Source organism: Anabrus simplex, chromosome 4 (genome assembly GCF_040414725.1).
Source record: "Anabrus simplex isolate iqAnaSimp1 chromosome 4, ASM4041472v1, whole genome shotgun sequence".
Lineage (NCBI taxonomy): Eukaryota > Metazoa > Arthropoda > Insecta > Orthoptera > Tettigoniidae > Anabrus > Anabrus simplex.
In genome coordinates this window covers 200,918,876-200,935,814 of record NC_090268.1, presented here as the reverse complement: position 1 = coordinate 200,935,814, position 16,939 = coordinate 200,918,876, and the positions used below count along the sequence as shown (strand labels likewise).

The following is a 16,939-nucleotide window of genomic DNA, read 5'->3' as shown; positions in this document are numbered from 1 at the left end:
CTGCCCCATACAATTAACAATTATTAATCCGTGTAGTCATAGGTCAATCACAACGCTCATCAACAACAAATTCTCAGCCCTCTTTTAAAATACTGGTGGCACTTGAGAACTTTTTACCTCATCTTATGAATAGTTGTTGCACATTGTCATTAGCACTTTGGACATCTCCAAGTTTTTCCAAAACACTGGCAACATTTTGATGTTTCCACAGGTTTTGATAATCCATGCTTTTTTACTTCACAATACACACATGAGTAACAATAGAAGAATGTCTCTCCCCATGCTGCCATTTTGCTACTCACGGATGAAACTGGTCGGATTACGAGGGGTGGGATAGTAAAGATGAATTTCAGACAGTATCTACATACTCCATGTTAAGCAAGTGCACTGCATACTCAAAGTTTTGGATCCTGCTTAAAATAAACCACCTCTTATCAGAATCATTAATGTTTATGTACAATGTTTTTATTTTAAAGCTATACAAGGCAGGTGAATGCTACTCTGGTAATGACATTGCCACATGCAGCTGCACTAACAAAGTTATCTGCAGTTTCAGGTTGGCAGCTGAGTGGGATGATATGTTAACATGCAAGATGATAAAATAAGTCACTTTTTACACTTTGGCGAGAGATTAGTATCAATGCTATCGCCCTATTTTAGCAGTGTAGTTTCTTTAGGAATGTTTTTAGAATAATGTTGCTTATGAAGTATTTTTTATACTAAAGTGTGTTTTCATTGTGGAGTGCTACACAAGTATCTGTCAATCAAGGAGTGCAGATTTGTGTAATAAAGTGAAGAACTTGCACACCACTGGGTCCGTTCATAACAAAAAGAAAAGAGGAGCTGTACTGTGTTAACATAGGAGGAAAAAGCTTGATTAGAAAGCTCTCTTTGAAAGAAGCCCCTTGAAATCTGTCATCTGCTAGATTCCTAAATTTAAATCCCCGTCATTATTACATGTAAGGGATGACGAATTCAACATCTCATAGGCTGGGATTTGCTGAGTGTCTGCAAACCTGATTAGGTGCCAAACCTATTTAAAAGCTGAGAGACGTCGCTCTGAGCATCTCCTTTAAGGTCAGTTCAAATTTCTCCATGATGTAACTGCACCATCTGTGATGTGACGAATTTTCCAACAAAATAAAATATTGTTGCCTTATAAACAATGTGACGAGTTCCAACACTTCCGATGATGGCATTTGCTGTGACGTTCAGTGCTTCTCTGTGATCCGTGCCGATAAAATGTTTTCCCTTGCCAACGATATTTTCTTGTTTTCACAGAAGTGATTTCTCTCTTAACGCTTCTCTCTTTTCTTCGATTGCTGTAGTTATCTGTGTGTGTTTAGCAGAATTTGAGTTGAATTCAGTTTAGTAACATGACAACTACTACAATATCCAAGAATATTCACAATTTCAATTTTCTCCCTGTTGTTGCAAATACATATTTTCCACAATTTTTCTTGTAAATTTCAAGTTTGCACTTTTTACAAACTACTGGACTTGTGTACATTCATGTTAAGAAAAACTTATCACGAACACAAATCTTATTCATTTCAGTGGTGTACCTACTTTACTTTATTTATTTACACTGTTTACGCCCACATTGGAGCATCAAAATCAAATCTTATACAACAAAGTCTTCAAAGAATAAGTTCAGCTTTTAACACTCGACAAATTTTTCCTTTCCCAAAACTTCTTCATTCTGGATGACCTTGCAGATCTTCTGTACATATAACATACTGCTTACGCTGCAATATTTTTAGTGACAGTCTTGTGTACTTGTTATTTAGAATCCGTTTCTCTTCTCTATTTTCAATTTGATCTTGAGTAAATTTCAATTCATCTAAATCCATTTGTATTTCTTTAAACCATGTGTTTTATGTTTTACTATTCCAAATGAAATCAAAAAGTTGTTTCAGGAGTCAAGTATTTGGTAAGCGGTATATGTGTCCAAAGAATGCAATCATCCGTTTTCGTATTGTGACCGTTCATCACATCATCAAGACTATATTGTGGCATTCCGCCGCTCAAATATGCCGTTTTCCGCGCTTTCATACGTTAATTAGCGCCCAAGTCAGCGCACGTCCACCCTCCACGGGGTGCGAGTGGCGAGCTGTCAGCCCCACGCACCAAACTCTCTTTGCGCGTAAGTACTGTACCGAGACATATTTTCGCCTCCGGCCAGAAGCGCTCTCACTCAGGCGCGACAGAGAAAGAAACACTCCCACAGCAAGTAGGTCACGGAGGTCGTGCCCAGCGTTGGCAAATATCACTTTTTCGCTCCTTTTCCCGCGAAAACACCGCTGCCAGAGACCTGTCTTCAATTGTTTTCAGGAGAGAAATGAACATAACTCGCATACGACAAGGCAGATTTTCATGACTCAAGGTTCATTAAAAGCGGCGAATTTTATAGTAAATTTTGACACCAAGAAGTCCTTTACATGATTCTAATGGGATAATCTACGCAGTTTATGGACATCCCACAGGTGTTCACCATCTGGAGAAAGCTGTCGGGGAGACCGAAGCCAAAGAACCGCCACTCGGATATCAAAGGACGCTTCCGAGATTAAAGCAAAACGCGTGAAGTGATCAAAATGATAAGTGATCAGTAGAAACTCGCGCAATTGAGCTTTAATTTGATGCATTGATCGATCCTGGAAACCACGTGCCACCGGACCGATTTCTGCAGGAGGAGTCTTACCCTCTCTCTCGAGTCTGACACGTTTCATGATAAAAGGGGGTGCGAACTGAGGCAAGCATCTCGTTCTATTCTGCCAGTGGCATAGTGAGTGAGGTGGTACCTAATGTGAGTGACTTTTCAGTATTCTTTGCTTCAGTGCTACAAAGTGTGACCAGTCAATAATCATTTGAATAGTGTTTATGTAGCTGAAGTTCTATCAGTGATATGATTATGTAACAGTGGAGTGAAGATTTATTGATACTAACAGAGTGCGGTATTTAACCCTAACCATGACGGTCATATGATATGCAGAGTGCTTACGTATACGAATATATGAGTAAAGAGAACGTAAATCAAACGCTAGTAGGCTGTGAAATCGTGTAAGTAAATTCACGAGTGTATTAACTGCCGAAGAAATAACATGGGAGATCCAGTAACCATATAATGATGAATGATCAGGTGTAGGAGAAAGTGCGGCTCAGTGGCGACGCGTAAACTCAGGGCGATATCGGCAAAAAAAAAAATCCCAGACGTAGTAGCTAATCTGTACTCCCATATAAACTAGTGCTGAATTAGGCAAGGTCAGACCACGTTCGTAAGGGTAGCTTTGGGACTTCTAATAACAGTGAAAGTGCGAACGTGATAATTAGGGCCTAAACTGCCGACAGTGGGATAGATTTAAAGATAAAAATTTCATTGTTCCGTATTGAAATTATTGATGTTAAAAATGAAATAATTGAAAAGGAGGTTCAACCTATTCAATACTTAAAAGAAAGAAATGTAGTAATTACATTCTTATTTAAATTGGACCGGTTTCGACCTTAGTCCAGGTCATCATCAGCCGTAAAAACATGTACAATGTTTTTGAATATTGGAGGTCAGTTTCACACTCTGATAGGCACAAAGACACGACACCACATTCTGTCATGCACAAAGTCACAACACTATCAACTAATATACGAAGATCAAAAATAACTTGAAGTCGCAGACGAATGGATTTGTAGTAGAAAGCCGCCAGCTCCTGGTGATCAGCGCGGCACATTCAAGGTCATGCGCTGCGGTCGAACGCCAAAGTAGAATGGAGAATGTTTTGAAGGTCCAGAATTTGTCACAGTCTCTCTGATCATAGAAATTATAATGTGTTGCCAGTTATCACGATTATAATTAAGTCAGATCCCCTCATTGTGTGGTGTGCCAGTGACGTCAGTCTCCGAGGAAGAAGAGAATCGACGGGAGGCCCGTACTTAACCAAGACGCCGTGGAACCTCAAGGACTGCCTACAGTGTACGGGGAGTCAAGACATCATGCCATCCACCCAGCGGCAGCCGAACACCGGACTCCAGGTTGCTGATGCAGTCGTAATGGACGACTAAACGACTAGATGTGCCTTCTTGGGTGAGCTGTGGGGTGATCCAGGCAGATGAGTATTGTGAAAATATTTGAAAGTCTATTTCCCGTAAAAATGTAAATATTTAATGCATGCAGATTCTTTAGAAATGTAGGGTAGGATTTCGTTGTTCTCAAAGGGATGGTAGTAGTTATTGATAGGGCTAGTGTTTATGTTTCTTCACGGTCGGGGACCGTATTTCTTTATTTAATATGGGAATTCATGCATGATAATTTAAGACCCTAGATTTGATTTACCGTGGAGCACTATGGGAATTAAAAGGGATTCTTTAATATTCTTGAAAATCATTCCATGTACCATTGATAAAAGATACGAGTAATAAGAGTCATCTAGAAATTTCAAGGTTTTCTGTAGTAGATGCTTCACGTAATGTGTTAGGTCATCCCCTTGTATAAATTAAGTATGGTGAAGAAGAAACCTCGATATGACAAGTGAAGTGTGATAATGTGTGAATTTATTTAGAATGCGAGTGTTAGCATACTTTGTCCCGAATGCTAGGGCCTTTCTTTCTTCCATAATATGCGTGTATTGGTTATGCCGAGAAGTGAGATCGAGCTACTCTAGCTGATAAGGAATAGATCGAATGCGGTGTTGATGAAATATAAGCAAAGTATGCGCAAGGTTGTTTATCCCGTGCTAATGGTATAAAGTAGGCTAGATGCAAGCCGATGTGTTTAATTGATGCGTGTGGCATCCAAGGAATAATGATATTTTAAAGCGAAATGCCGAGGTGGCTAGATAACGGGACTGAGTTCCCTTGTGTTGAAAGTGAAAGCGCAGGGTGAGGACAGTGTAAACAGCTGGCCGGTGAGATTTAAAGTCCGGCCAGGTAAGGAGGGATGTGAAATACTATCGCCGCTGTGAGAGGAACTTAGTGTTAGAGGGCTCCTTCTCCTTCTCTCCGGCATCGATATTACATGCAACCAGTCAGAAATAAACACCGTTGGTTAGACCTACAATTCCAATAAATGAGAGAATTCCCCCATTTCTTTATGTTAATTAAAACGACTAGGGATTTTCAGAGTGGAAGTCACACTTCACAATTGTCACGGGACATGAGTTCATGTCTCATCAGCACCAGAGGCAGTTATACTGCTGCCACCAGCTACGGGCGGATGCCCCGGTCCGTGATTTATATTGTGAATGTCGAGTGTATTTATTGTCTTCTATCCACAGGTGTGATATGTATTTGAATACTGTATTGTTTTCTGTTTCGCTAAATATGATTCGTTTAGGGACCATCGTTGTACAAGTGTCGAATTCGTGTATATATTTAAGTGACATCCCATTGGAACATACGATGTGTATTATTTGCTTGTTTATGAGATAGCGAGATAGGTGTTTTTCTTTTTAATTAGTGAGACGACTTTCAGATATTTTAGACAAGCTCATATATCAAATACGTCTCACCTGGTTCATTCGATAGCTAATGTTAATTCTCGCCGATATGACGGCGACTTGGTATTTGAATATATAGTGTAATAATGTAAATAAGGTGAGTAATACAAGATACGCCATCATCCAATTATTTCTGTGTACAACGGTACTAGTGCATAATGTGTTTGAATATCTTCAGAGTGAATTGCAATTCTAGGGAAAGGACTAGAGAGGACAGTTACACACTCAAGGAAATTTACGGTGTTTAATTTATAGGTTTAATATGGCGGCATATCCATGTATAAATTACCTACGTGTTGTCTCAGGCATTAAAATAAAAACATAAAAAAGAAACTTAATTCATTCTTCTCATTTCATAGGTAAATAGTATTCCTCTCATTATTATGATTCCCCTACTGTAAATTATTAGATTACTGCCCAGTAAGGACAGACTGCGACCCGTATGTCTCTACCGGCTCAGCTAGTGCCTTGTAACGCTAGTAGGGGAGAAGGGGTCTTCGGCGTCGCGCCCGGTCGAAGGCCTCATCCAAGGTGTTCCATTTTAACGTCATGTTGCGGGACTATTATGATCAATTGATGTAATGACACCACGAAAGGTTACAGTATCGTGTCAATGATTGACTCACTTTCCTTGTAAAGTACTGAATTTGGCAAAAGTCTCCACTGGGCATCAATCAGGTGGTTTTTTTAAATTAATAATTGTCTGAAGAATTCTTCTATCAACTTTCTGCAGTTTGTCTGTTGTTGATTGGATATTCAGTTTAAATAATGTTGCTTCTGGCTTAACGACAGAGTAATAATGTCAAAATTTAGCATTAATCGAAAGAGAATGTTTCTTGTAACTTGGCCAGGTAATTTGTTGTGCTCGTCTCAATTTTTGAGTTCTACTATTTATGGATGGTTTTTCATAAGTATTCCCAGTTAAAATCTCACCAAGATATTTAAATTTGTCTACAACCTTTATTTTCTGAGCATTATTTAACATAATATGTGAAGTGTCAACTTGAAAAGATGGCATCATTTCTGTTTTCTCAAAAGAAATTTTCAACCCAACCTTCGCTGCTAATCATTCCACTTCCTCTACTTGAAATTTAGCTTCTTCAATACTATTTGCTAATAATGCTAGATCATCAGCAAATGCGAGGCAATTTTGTCGAATATTTCTTCCAACAGTCTGTGGACATACCTTATTCTATTAACACAATTTTTTCCAGCACACAATTAAACAACAACAGGGATAATCCATCTCCCTGTCAAAGACCAGTATGAATTTCAAATGGCTAAGATTTCATTTCAGAACCTAACTCTAGATTTTGTATTCCTACGTGTGACCGCAATAAGGTTAACAAGTTTCCGATGTAAACCAAATTCAGAAAGGATATGCAATAATGATTCACGATGGATACTATCATAAGCTTTTTGATAATCAACAGAAGTGATCACTAGATTTTTGCTCCTAATCCTTTGATGTTTTATAATCCATTAAAGACTGATAATTTCATCTGAGACAGCTTCGTCCTGGACGAAAACAACCCTGATATTCACCAAATTAACACATTGCGGACCAGGTGCTCATTACACTGCTTAACCCCTGCGCCTGGCCATTTTCTGTGTAACTTACTGCTACAGCGCATGCACATAAACAAATTAAACTTCACTAACCTTCTACTGATTATGGTGAAATTTACTGGCAACCTTTGGTAATAGTCCTAATAATATTTCCTGGTGTGGTAGGCTGTGTAGCAATGACCTCCGTGGTGGGACACACAGCAAACTTTTTTTTTTTTTGCTAGTTGTTTTACGTCACACCGACACAGATAGGTCTTGTGGCGACGATGGGACAGGGAAGGGCTAAGAGTGGGAAGGAAGCGGCCGTGGCCTTAATTAAGGTACAGCCCCAGCATTTGCCTGGTGTGAAAATGGGAAACCACGGAAAACCATTTTCAGGGCTGCCGACAGTGGGGTTCGAACCTACTATCTCCCGAATACTGGATACTGGCCGCACTTAAGCGACTGCAGCTATCGAGCTCGGTACAGCAAATTTTGAGGGGATCAATTGACTAGTAGGCTTTTCAACATGATGTTTTTACCTGTCTGGTCAATATAAACAAAGCAAACAATTTTTCCAATACACAACTAGTTACATCAGGCACCTTTGGCCCTTAGGAAATATTTTGTGTAATGAAGTAGTTGTCTGCTCGGCAACAAGTTCAAAGAAATCATCATAAAAAGTAAGCCCTACTACTTCGTCAATGTTTCGAGGCTCATCAAGTCTTACCGTTATGCCAGGAACTCCTGGGAAATCCTTTAAAGTCGGCAAACTATTATTTTCTACCCATTCATCAGAAGAAATAGACATATCACTTCCACTTACACTCACAACATCACTTTCAGCCTCTTTCTCGACCACCACTACTTCACATTACTTTGGAGGGCGCACATAATTATCAACCAAGACACTTTTGTCAGAATAGCTATCAACATCAAACTCGTGATCGTCAACATCACTGGGGCAATCCGAATACTTATCTGGATATTATTCATTAAAAATCTTGTTTTTGGTCTGGGAAGCTCCATCTTACCCACCACATGGCTCCTTGAATGATGTAAATACGAGGTTGGAAAACTTAGTAAATGAATCATAAAACAGAAGAAGAACGTAAAGCAAATCTAGCATGGAATAAGCAAAAGCTTCCATGCCGAGATTCTTGTAACCTTGACAGCCAGATAGTTTCAGAGGTTTCGAATGATGTCACCGAACGTAGAAGTCTTGTAAAGACGAGTTAACTCGTCTCCCACCCGCAACCCTTGGCCAGCCAAACACGAGTGAACTCGTCTCTCGTCCGCAATGTGTTAACAATCAATTTGTTCCTAAATTCTGGAATGTAAAATCTTAGAAAAAATCTTATAAGTGATATCCAGCAAAGAAATTCCTTGATAATTACTAGGATCTGATCTATCGCCCTTTTGGTGTATTGGGTGTACTGTATAATTGCAACATTCCAATCCTCAGGCAATTTTTCGGTATTCCATATGTTAATGAGATGTTTATGTAAATTCTGAATAGTCTGTACATTTGCATTCTTCCAAAGTTCAACTACTGGTTGATTCTCTCCCACCGCTTTAAAATTTTAAAATGAATCAATAGCTGCACGCACTTTATCGTAAACCGGTGGTATGATCTTTTCCAGAGGTGTTTTATTTCTGGGGTAGAGATCAAATTCAAAATAATCTTCAGGTTCGTCACTATTAAGTAGTGTTTTTGGCCACCTTTCCATTTGTATCCTTCATCAGAAGAGTAGGGGGAGTATACAGTAATTTGTTTGGTGTTGTTTAAATGTCCTATAACAGTCTCTTGTTTTATGGCGATTGAAAGCTTCATCAACAGATTTTAATGTTTCCTTCTGATGGTTCCTTTTAACCCTCCTGATTTCTTTGGCCATTAATTGTCTAGCATTGATTAATTCTTCACTAGAACTTTCAGTTTTTTGTTGCTGGTTATTCAACCACGCTTTATGCTGGCGTAGTATTGCTATATCACACTCTTCATTCCATCAGGCATGTTTTTTTCCATTTTTTTATGGGAGCAACTTCTGCTAAGGCTTTTAATTTGTTTTCACTTAAAAGCGTTATGGATTTCTCAAAGTATACTGGATTATTAATGACTGAACTAGGATTATACTTTTTCCTGATGAATTTTTGGGGTTTATTTTTCCCTTTAGAAGTTAATTTGATTTTTTAACCTTTGAGGTGTAATGATCTAAATCAACATCGACACCATGAAGATCCTTTACAGTATAAATTTCTTTATAAAATTTACGATCCATGGCCAACGATCTATCTGAGACTCACCTTACTTAACGTTAGGACATTTCCAATTCATTTATTTATGAGGTTTTCTTTTAAACCTTGTCGTCTCCAAAATTAGTCCATGGTTAATACAAAATTCAATTAACCGCTCACCATTCTTGTTTGTCAATTTATGCGCTGGCCATCGCCCCACCACTACACGAAATCTCCTCTCACGTCCAATCTTTGTATTGAAATCTCCAAGTAACATTTTAACCTTTCTGCTGCCGAATTTTGATGACCAGGTGAGCCCACTGGGCCGGGTTTTTTGTAAGGAAGAAGCATTTTCACAGATACATCTTTACTGATACAATTAATGGAATGCATATCGTCCCCTTAGCCCCGCAGCCCAATACGAGGTCGGGGATGAAGTGAGAATTATATTTTACACCATATTTGTACGGCCGGATGCCCTTCCCGATGCATACCTCAGTTGAGAAGATAATAAATATGAAATGAATGATGGTGAATGACACTGGGTAAGGAAGTGGAAGGAATCGGCTGTGGTTTATGAATAGTAATTGTCCTGGCATTTGCTTGGGAGTGCAAAAGGGAAACCACAAAAAAAAAAAAAAAAAAAATCAGGACAGCTGACGGTAGTATATAAGTAATAATAATAATAACGTAAATGTTTCCACCTTTTCAATACAATATATTCACAAAATTACAAAATTATACGGTACTAGTTTCGACCCATCTAGGGGTCATCATCAGCCGTATTGGAGCAAAGATCATTTGTGGCGAAATCCTGGAGAATATTGTCTTAGGATTTCGCCACAAATGATCTTTGCTCCAATACGGCTGATGATGACCCCTAGATGGGTCGAAACTAGTACCGTATAATTTTGTAATTTTGTGAATATATTGTATTGAAAAGGTGGAAACATTTACGTTATTATTATTATTACTTATATATTATTCTCAGTTCAATACGGACCAAAAACATGAAATTCATAACCATCAGCTGACGGTAGGTTCAAACCCACTTGCCTGCCGAGTGCAGAGCTTGGCTGCATAAACGTAGCATGTTAATATGCGCAGCTACCCCTCTCGGTGATTCTATTACTGAAATACAATATAAAATTGCTGATCCAAGAACCAATATTATCAAAATCATTTACATTTGGGGAAAAAATAATTCATCTAAGGAAGGGGTGACATTTCCGCATGAGATTCATCATTACTACTTTGTCTCGCACTTTCTTGTAGTTCAATATCACCACTTAGTTATTCTCCATCTTCATTATCAAAATATAGCACTACAGAATCACTGTTTATGAGGAAACATTCAATTTCTTCGTCAACAAAAGACTGATGGCTACACGTAAGCGGGAAAGATGTTCCACTCCAACGAAGCTGAAATAACACCAGATCGCTTTCAAAACACGCGAAATGGAGTGGTATATCTGCCGTACAGAACTTTCTTGAGCATTTCCACGCAATCTCAAAGCATGACACTATATCGCACACATTTGTAAGATCGGTGAAGTACACACTGCACCAAAACGTATATATACAGGTTTGGCAGACGAGGCACGGCGCTGAATAACGTATATATACGGGTTTGGCAGTGATTGGGTTAATATTAGTATCAGGTATATTCGTAACCAACTGGTCAAGTTCATCCCAAAATTGATCCGTTCCCTCCTTGTCAGTTCTGGTTTTTTTTTCTCTTCATTTTATTATAAATTTTAATATAGTACAATAGACCTAGCATAGCTATACTGCCAGTCTTTCCTCCAGTAAAATTGCAGGTCTTTAGAAAGTGTCCTCCTTTGCAACTAAACATTACATATTATCAACAGCACACTAAATGTATTCCTGCTCATTTAATTTAGTCATCCATCATGTCCAAAAAATTCTCCTTTTAATCTTTTGCATTTTCGTAAAGGCTGAACTTTGTTTCCTCCTCCTCTTCATCCAAGATTGTAGATGTCCTTGACAGTTTATCATGGAACATGTAACTAGAGTTTTCTGAATGCAAGTGAAGTGTGAGAACAGACGTGGAATTTTTATGTCTGAAATGGAAAGCACTGTCATGTCCCAGAAATGTGTGAATCGGCCTTTAATGCCAGGAAAGTATGTAGTCTCTTAATTTCACCTGAAATAGCTTACCATGACTTATTTGACACTGAGTAGCACACACATACAGTGTATATTTTACCAGCCAAAATACTAGTTTCAATGCGGCAATTTGCTGTGACTTGAGCAATGCTTGTCGCACAGTGGTAAAACAAAAACCCTGCCTGTGTAAATAAAGAAAAATTATAATCGGAAGAGATGGCGCAAAATTTCAAACTATATCAGAAGTACAATCATTCATCTATAAAAGTCTCAATGCTGTGAAGTTGTAATCTATTGCAAGCAAGACAAAAATGAAAACAATGATTTTCAACTTATAACTTACTGTGTTAAGAGAACTCTCTTTATTTGCTAATTCTGTTCGATGTTTAGACATCAAGTCTTTATGTTCCAACTCCTTCATAGTTTTCTCCTTCTCGAGGTCTGCTACAGTTTCTTCAGCGATAGATCTGGCCAGAGCTTCACTGTCTGCTCGAGCAAGTGCAATCTGCAGTTGATGAGCTAACGAGTCTCTCTCCTCTTCCAGCTCCCGCACAGTATGAGACCGTTCATCCACCTCCTCTCGTAGCTCCTGAGCTTGAGTCTTGTAGAGCGTCTACAGAAAAAAATCAAACAAGAAAACATTTATAGAATAGAATAGAATAGAATGGAATACTCCCTCCCTTATTTCCAGATTTCCAGAAACTGAGGAGAAAGTATTCAGTTTAATGGGAAAAGGCATATACTGTATCCAAAACAAATCAACAAACCTAATTTGAATGAAATACACTAGCGAGTACACATCAATGAACATAAATATTAGCAGACAGAAAATATACAATAAATAAAAGAACACGATCAAAACTGGACAAATATTAAAACAGAACAAGATAATAAAATGACAATCATCAACCTAAATTGGTGTGTTTGACTCTATGCTGAGAATCACACATATATATAGCTTTTAAAGGAAAATATATACAGTAAAACCTCGTTAAGACGTTTCTGCACGGGACAACAAAAAGTGTTAAGCGAGAAAATGTACTCCTGAATACATGCAGAAACACTATCGAACAGGAACATGGAAACATTAGATAAGATTTTTTCTGACATGAGGGCATTTAATTTATAATAATATAAGAAATTTATTTTAACTGAACCTATTCAATACAGTATAAGATGTTAACATATTAGTTAAAACATCGTTAAAAATCGTTGAGACATGTTTCGCCCCTTCTGTGGGGCATCATCAGTCATATCAAATACCTCAAAATTCTACCAGACGTCTGGTTGGAAATTATAAAAATATGCTACCTGAGTGAATACATTAAAAAACATTTCCAAGATCTTACCATTAACAAAATATCAAAAATTAATTTTAAAATGTTACACTAGTGAACACGTTGGTGAATTTTCACTCAAAACAAGGCCATCCTATGTACAGTATCGACAATAATGGTAGTTAAAGTCTTATTTGGTGCTAAGTTCGAAGACAGTTTAAAATTTATGTACAAATGTTGAGAATGAATGCAGAATACATATAATTGCAATTTACTGTATGCATATTTTACATTGTAAAATAATGAGGAAAAAACATTCTAAATTTGTATTAATTTCCAAGGAAAAATAATTTTTTTCTCCAGACCTCAATATTAAGGTCCTGGTGCAGTCTAATCAGAAATGGCTTCAAGATGTGAAATTTTGTGTGTGATTTATGAACAGCACATGTAAAAATGTTGCATTGCGTCGTAATTCAACTCGGATGTTTACGTTGACTAATTATATTTTAGACTCGAACAAAATAGTTTGTCGAAGTATCCATGGGCTGATCACCTCCGTTGGACACTCCGTCTTCCCACGACTTCTTTTTGGATTCAACAACTATTTGTTTTGCTCTGTTTCTTTCATCTACATACATATCCCTGTCTGCCTCGGCCCTTGTTTGGAGCCATTTCTGATAAGCCTTCTTTTTACGTCTACAAGCTGCTCTCACTTCATTCCACCAAGATGTTTGCCTTTTCCCATTGTTACACACAGCTGTTCCTAAGCATTCCCTTGCTGTTTCTACTACAACATCCCTGTATACCACCCATTTTCTTTCTATATCCTGAACCTGCTTACTGTCTACTGTTTGAAACTTCTCACTAATCATATCCATGTACTTCTGTCTAATTTCCTCGTCCTGGACATTTTCTACCCTTATTAGTTTGCAGACATTTCACTTTCTCTACCCTAGGCCTAGGGAACTTAGTTCACTACAGATCAGATAGTGATCTGTATCATTGAAAAATCCCTGGAAAACTCTTACATTCCTAACAGATTTCCTGAATTCGAAGTCTGTTAAGATATAGTCTATTATGGATCTGGTACCCCTAGCCTCCCATTTGTAGTGGTGAATAGCTTTCTGCTTGAAGAATGTATTTGTAACTGCTAAACTCATACTAGCACAGAAGTCCTTCAGTTCTATTTCCAACTCTCACATTGAAATCGCCCATTAGCACTATTCTGTCCTTGCTGTTGACCCTGACCACGAAATTTACGAAAAAATTTGTCAACTTCATCCTCATCTGCACCCCTCACATGGTGAATACACTGAGACAATTCTCGTCCTTATTCCTCCAACTGCCAAATCTACCCACATCATTCGCTCATTTACGTGCCTAACAGAAACTATGTTGCGTGCAATGGTATTCCTGATAAACAGCCCTACCCCAAACTCTGCCCTTCCCTTTCTAACACCCGTCAAGTACACTTTATAATCTCCTATCTCTTCCTTGTTATCTCCCCTTACCCGAATATCACTTACTCCTAGCACATCCAGATGCATCCTCTTTGCTGACTCAGCCAGTTCTCCACAAAACCCATTAATATTGATAGCTCCCCATCGAATTCCATTTCATTCACCAAGTTGTTTCCAAGGAGTCCCTCGCCTATCAGATGGGAGTGGGACTCCGTTACTCCCATAGGTCCGAGGCTTGCTTAAAATGTTCTGAGCTCGGTAAATTCATGAAGCAGGATGCTACCCTACTTACACATAGCCCAAGTGAGGATCTCTCCTCTAACGGGTTATGGACCACCAGTGGATTGTATAGTCCTAGCTGCCTGAGCACAAGGAGAGCCTTGACTCAGAATATGGCCAAGATGCTTACTCTCATTCCATAGCAACTGGTATCCCGACTCTCAAGACTACTTACTAGGCCACTCAGCCATGGCCCATGGTTCACGAACTAGGACGCGACTGCAGTAACCCACACCACAAACCATAACACAAAAATAAAATTTAAAAGCTCATAACTAGATCCAAACTCTGAAGCTCTGGATAAAGATAATATGCTGGCTGGGATTAGTACCACGTACCCATTCCACGCGACGAACAGTGGGTTTCGTACTTCTGTACTAATGGAATAACCTAGGCTATTGATTCAAAACTGATCTTGTAGGATCATGTCTCTCTTAAGCACAGATAGGTGCAACCATTCCCTACGTGTAGAATATGTACCTATTACCTGGTTGAATGAGTTCAGCATTATGTTTCAGGTGGTATTCACAATGCATTTGTCCGTGGTCGATGCTTACTTGGCAATATTTATTATGTCTATTTATATATATACATACATTCGTTTACGGCCATTAGAGACCATGTTAGGTAACAATTACATGTTTCTGGAAGCCTTCTTCACAGCCCAGAACTTTAGCATCCTTTCTCTGGCAGCCTGTCCTCTTTCTTCGTCCACCCACGGTTAGGTTTTGGTTCGTCATGGAATCCCTCAAATTTGTCGATCACTGACCTAAACTTTCTTCGGTTTGAGATGTCTTCTGAATTTAGTCCCACCTGTTTCAGATCCTTTCTCACCTCCCTGAACCATTTGTCTGACACTTTAGGTTTGCTGCCTAGTACTGTGAAAATCCTTTTCATTAGTCTCTTCTCATCCATACTAAATAAATGCCCATAGAAATTAAGTCTCCGTTTTCTCATGGACTCAGTTAGCCTTTAATTGTCTTGGTAAAGTTCTTCCCTTCCTCGCAGCCAATACTGTCCATCCACAATCTTTGGACCCATTATTTTGCGAAGGATCTTTCTTTAGAATTTCTCAGCTTCTCTCAGTCCCGCTTTTCCTGTCATTTGGAGGCATTCACTAGCATACAGACATTCCGTTTTAATCACTGTATTGTAGTGCCTTAGTTTAGCTCGTCTGGAGATGGTTTTCTTCTTGTATATAAGATACGTCCTACGAAAAGCCGCAGCCATTTTCTCCCGTCTGGTGTTGTTTGCTTCTCTTTCTTTAGTTTTCAATTGCACTATTTCATCCAAGTACTTAAAGCTATCAACTCTTTCTATTTTACTGTCTTTTGTCTTCAGGTACTGAGGGGCTATTTTGATGTTTGTTTTTTTGAAAGAAATCTGTAGTCCTGCTTTTTCTGCTTGCAGTTTTAGTACATTCAGCTGTTCTATTGCTGTGTCAGTACTCCTAGATAGCAGCGCAATGTCATCAGCAAAGGCAAGGCAATTAATCATGACACCACTTTTTGACCCTCCAATGTATACTTGGTTAAGTAATCCTTTTCTGTCCAGTTCTTTTTCCAGTTCCCAGATAATCTTCTCCAACACACAGCTGAAAAGAATTGGTGACAATCCATCACCCTGTCTGACTCCTGTTTTAATTTCGATGGAGATCTCTTCCATGAACTTAACTTTCAAATTTGTCCCAGTTAAAGTCTGCTTAATAATTGCCGTTGTTTTGGCATTGATTCCAAATTCCACTAATAAATTGAATAGCACTTCCCTGTCGACTGAAACATACGCCTTTTTGAAGTCTGAAAAAACGACTACCAGATCCTTTGAGAGATGATTCTCTAACACACGTTCCAGACTCCAGATTTGATCAACGCATGATCTTCCCTTCCTAAATCCCGCTTGATACTCGCCTATTTATTTTAACTTCCTTAGAAAAATATCTGAGGCTTCAGAAAAGTCAGGTCTTCGTAAAGGATGCCTAGGAAGTACAAAATTAAATTTAAAAAAGGCAGGACTCAAGAAGGATTTGAACCCTCACTGCTCCAAGTAGCCTATCCATGTACATCTACCATGCATAATTCCACGTAGCTACTTCCTGCATGAAAGTTCAACCCGTATAACTCTGTCTTCACGAGGAGAGCGAAAGTTCTTGCTTTGAAAAGTTACTGATGTGTTACAGCCTCACCGCTGTGTCTTATGCCTGTATTGTACGCTCTAACGGTAGTAATTATATGGCGTGAGCTATCACATCTGCTGTACAGCATTTGCCTGCCATAGATTATAAAATACTGCTAAAAACACGTTTTTATCAATTTTGATGTGATGAGACTATACAAAATGGTGGTGAATTGACATGTATGTAATTGGTCCTAACCTATAACGTTTTCTATAATACTGCAACCGCCCTTTTCTAACAGAAGAAAATGGCCTCTTTGACCAATCAGGTGCACAATTCTTTACCGATAGCTGTAGGAGTGGCTATGATTTGTACAGTACAGTAACATTTCGTAAAAATGACTAGAGTATT

General features: G+C 38.6%; 1 protein-coding gene across 1 annotated transcript in view; it reads right to left on the bottom strand.

Annotated features, from left to right (window-relative positions):
• Rok (Rho kinase) overlaps nucleotides 1-16,939 on the bottom strand; it is a 387,800-nt gene that overhangs the window by 181,807 nt on the left and 189,054 nt on the right. The window contains exon 20 of the mRNA XM_068227374.1: nucleotides 11,743-12,012. Within this exon, the coding sequence (XP_068083475.1) occupies nucleotides 11,743-12,012 (270 nt within the window). The remainder of the gene's footprint in view (nucleotides 1-11,742; nucleotides 12,013-16,939) is intronic.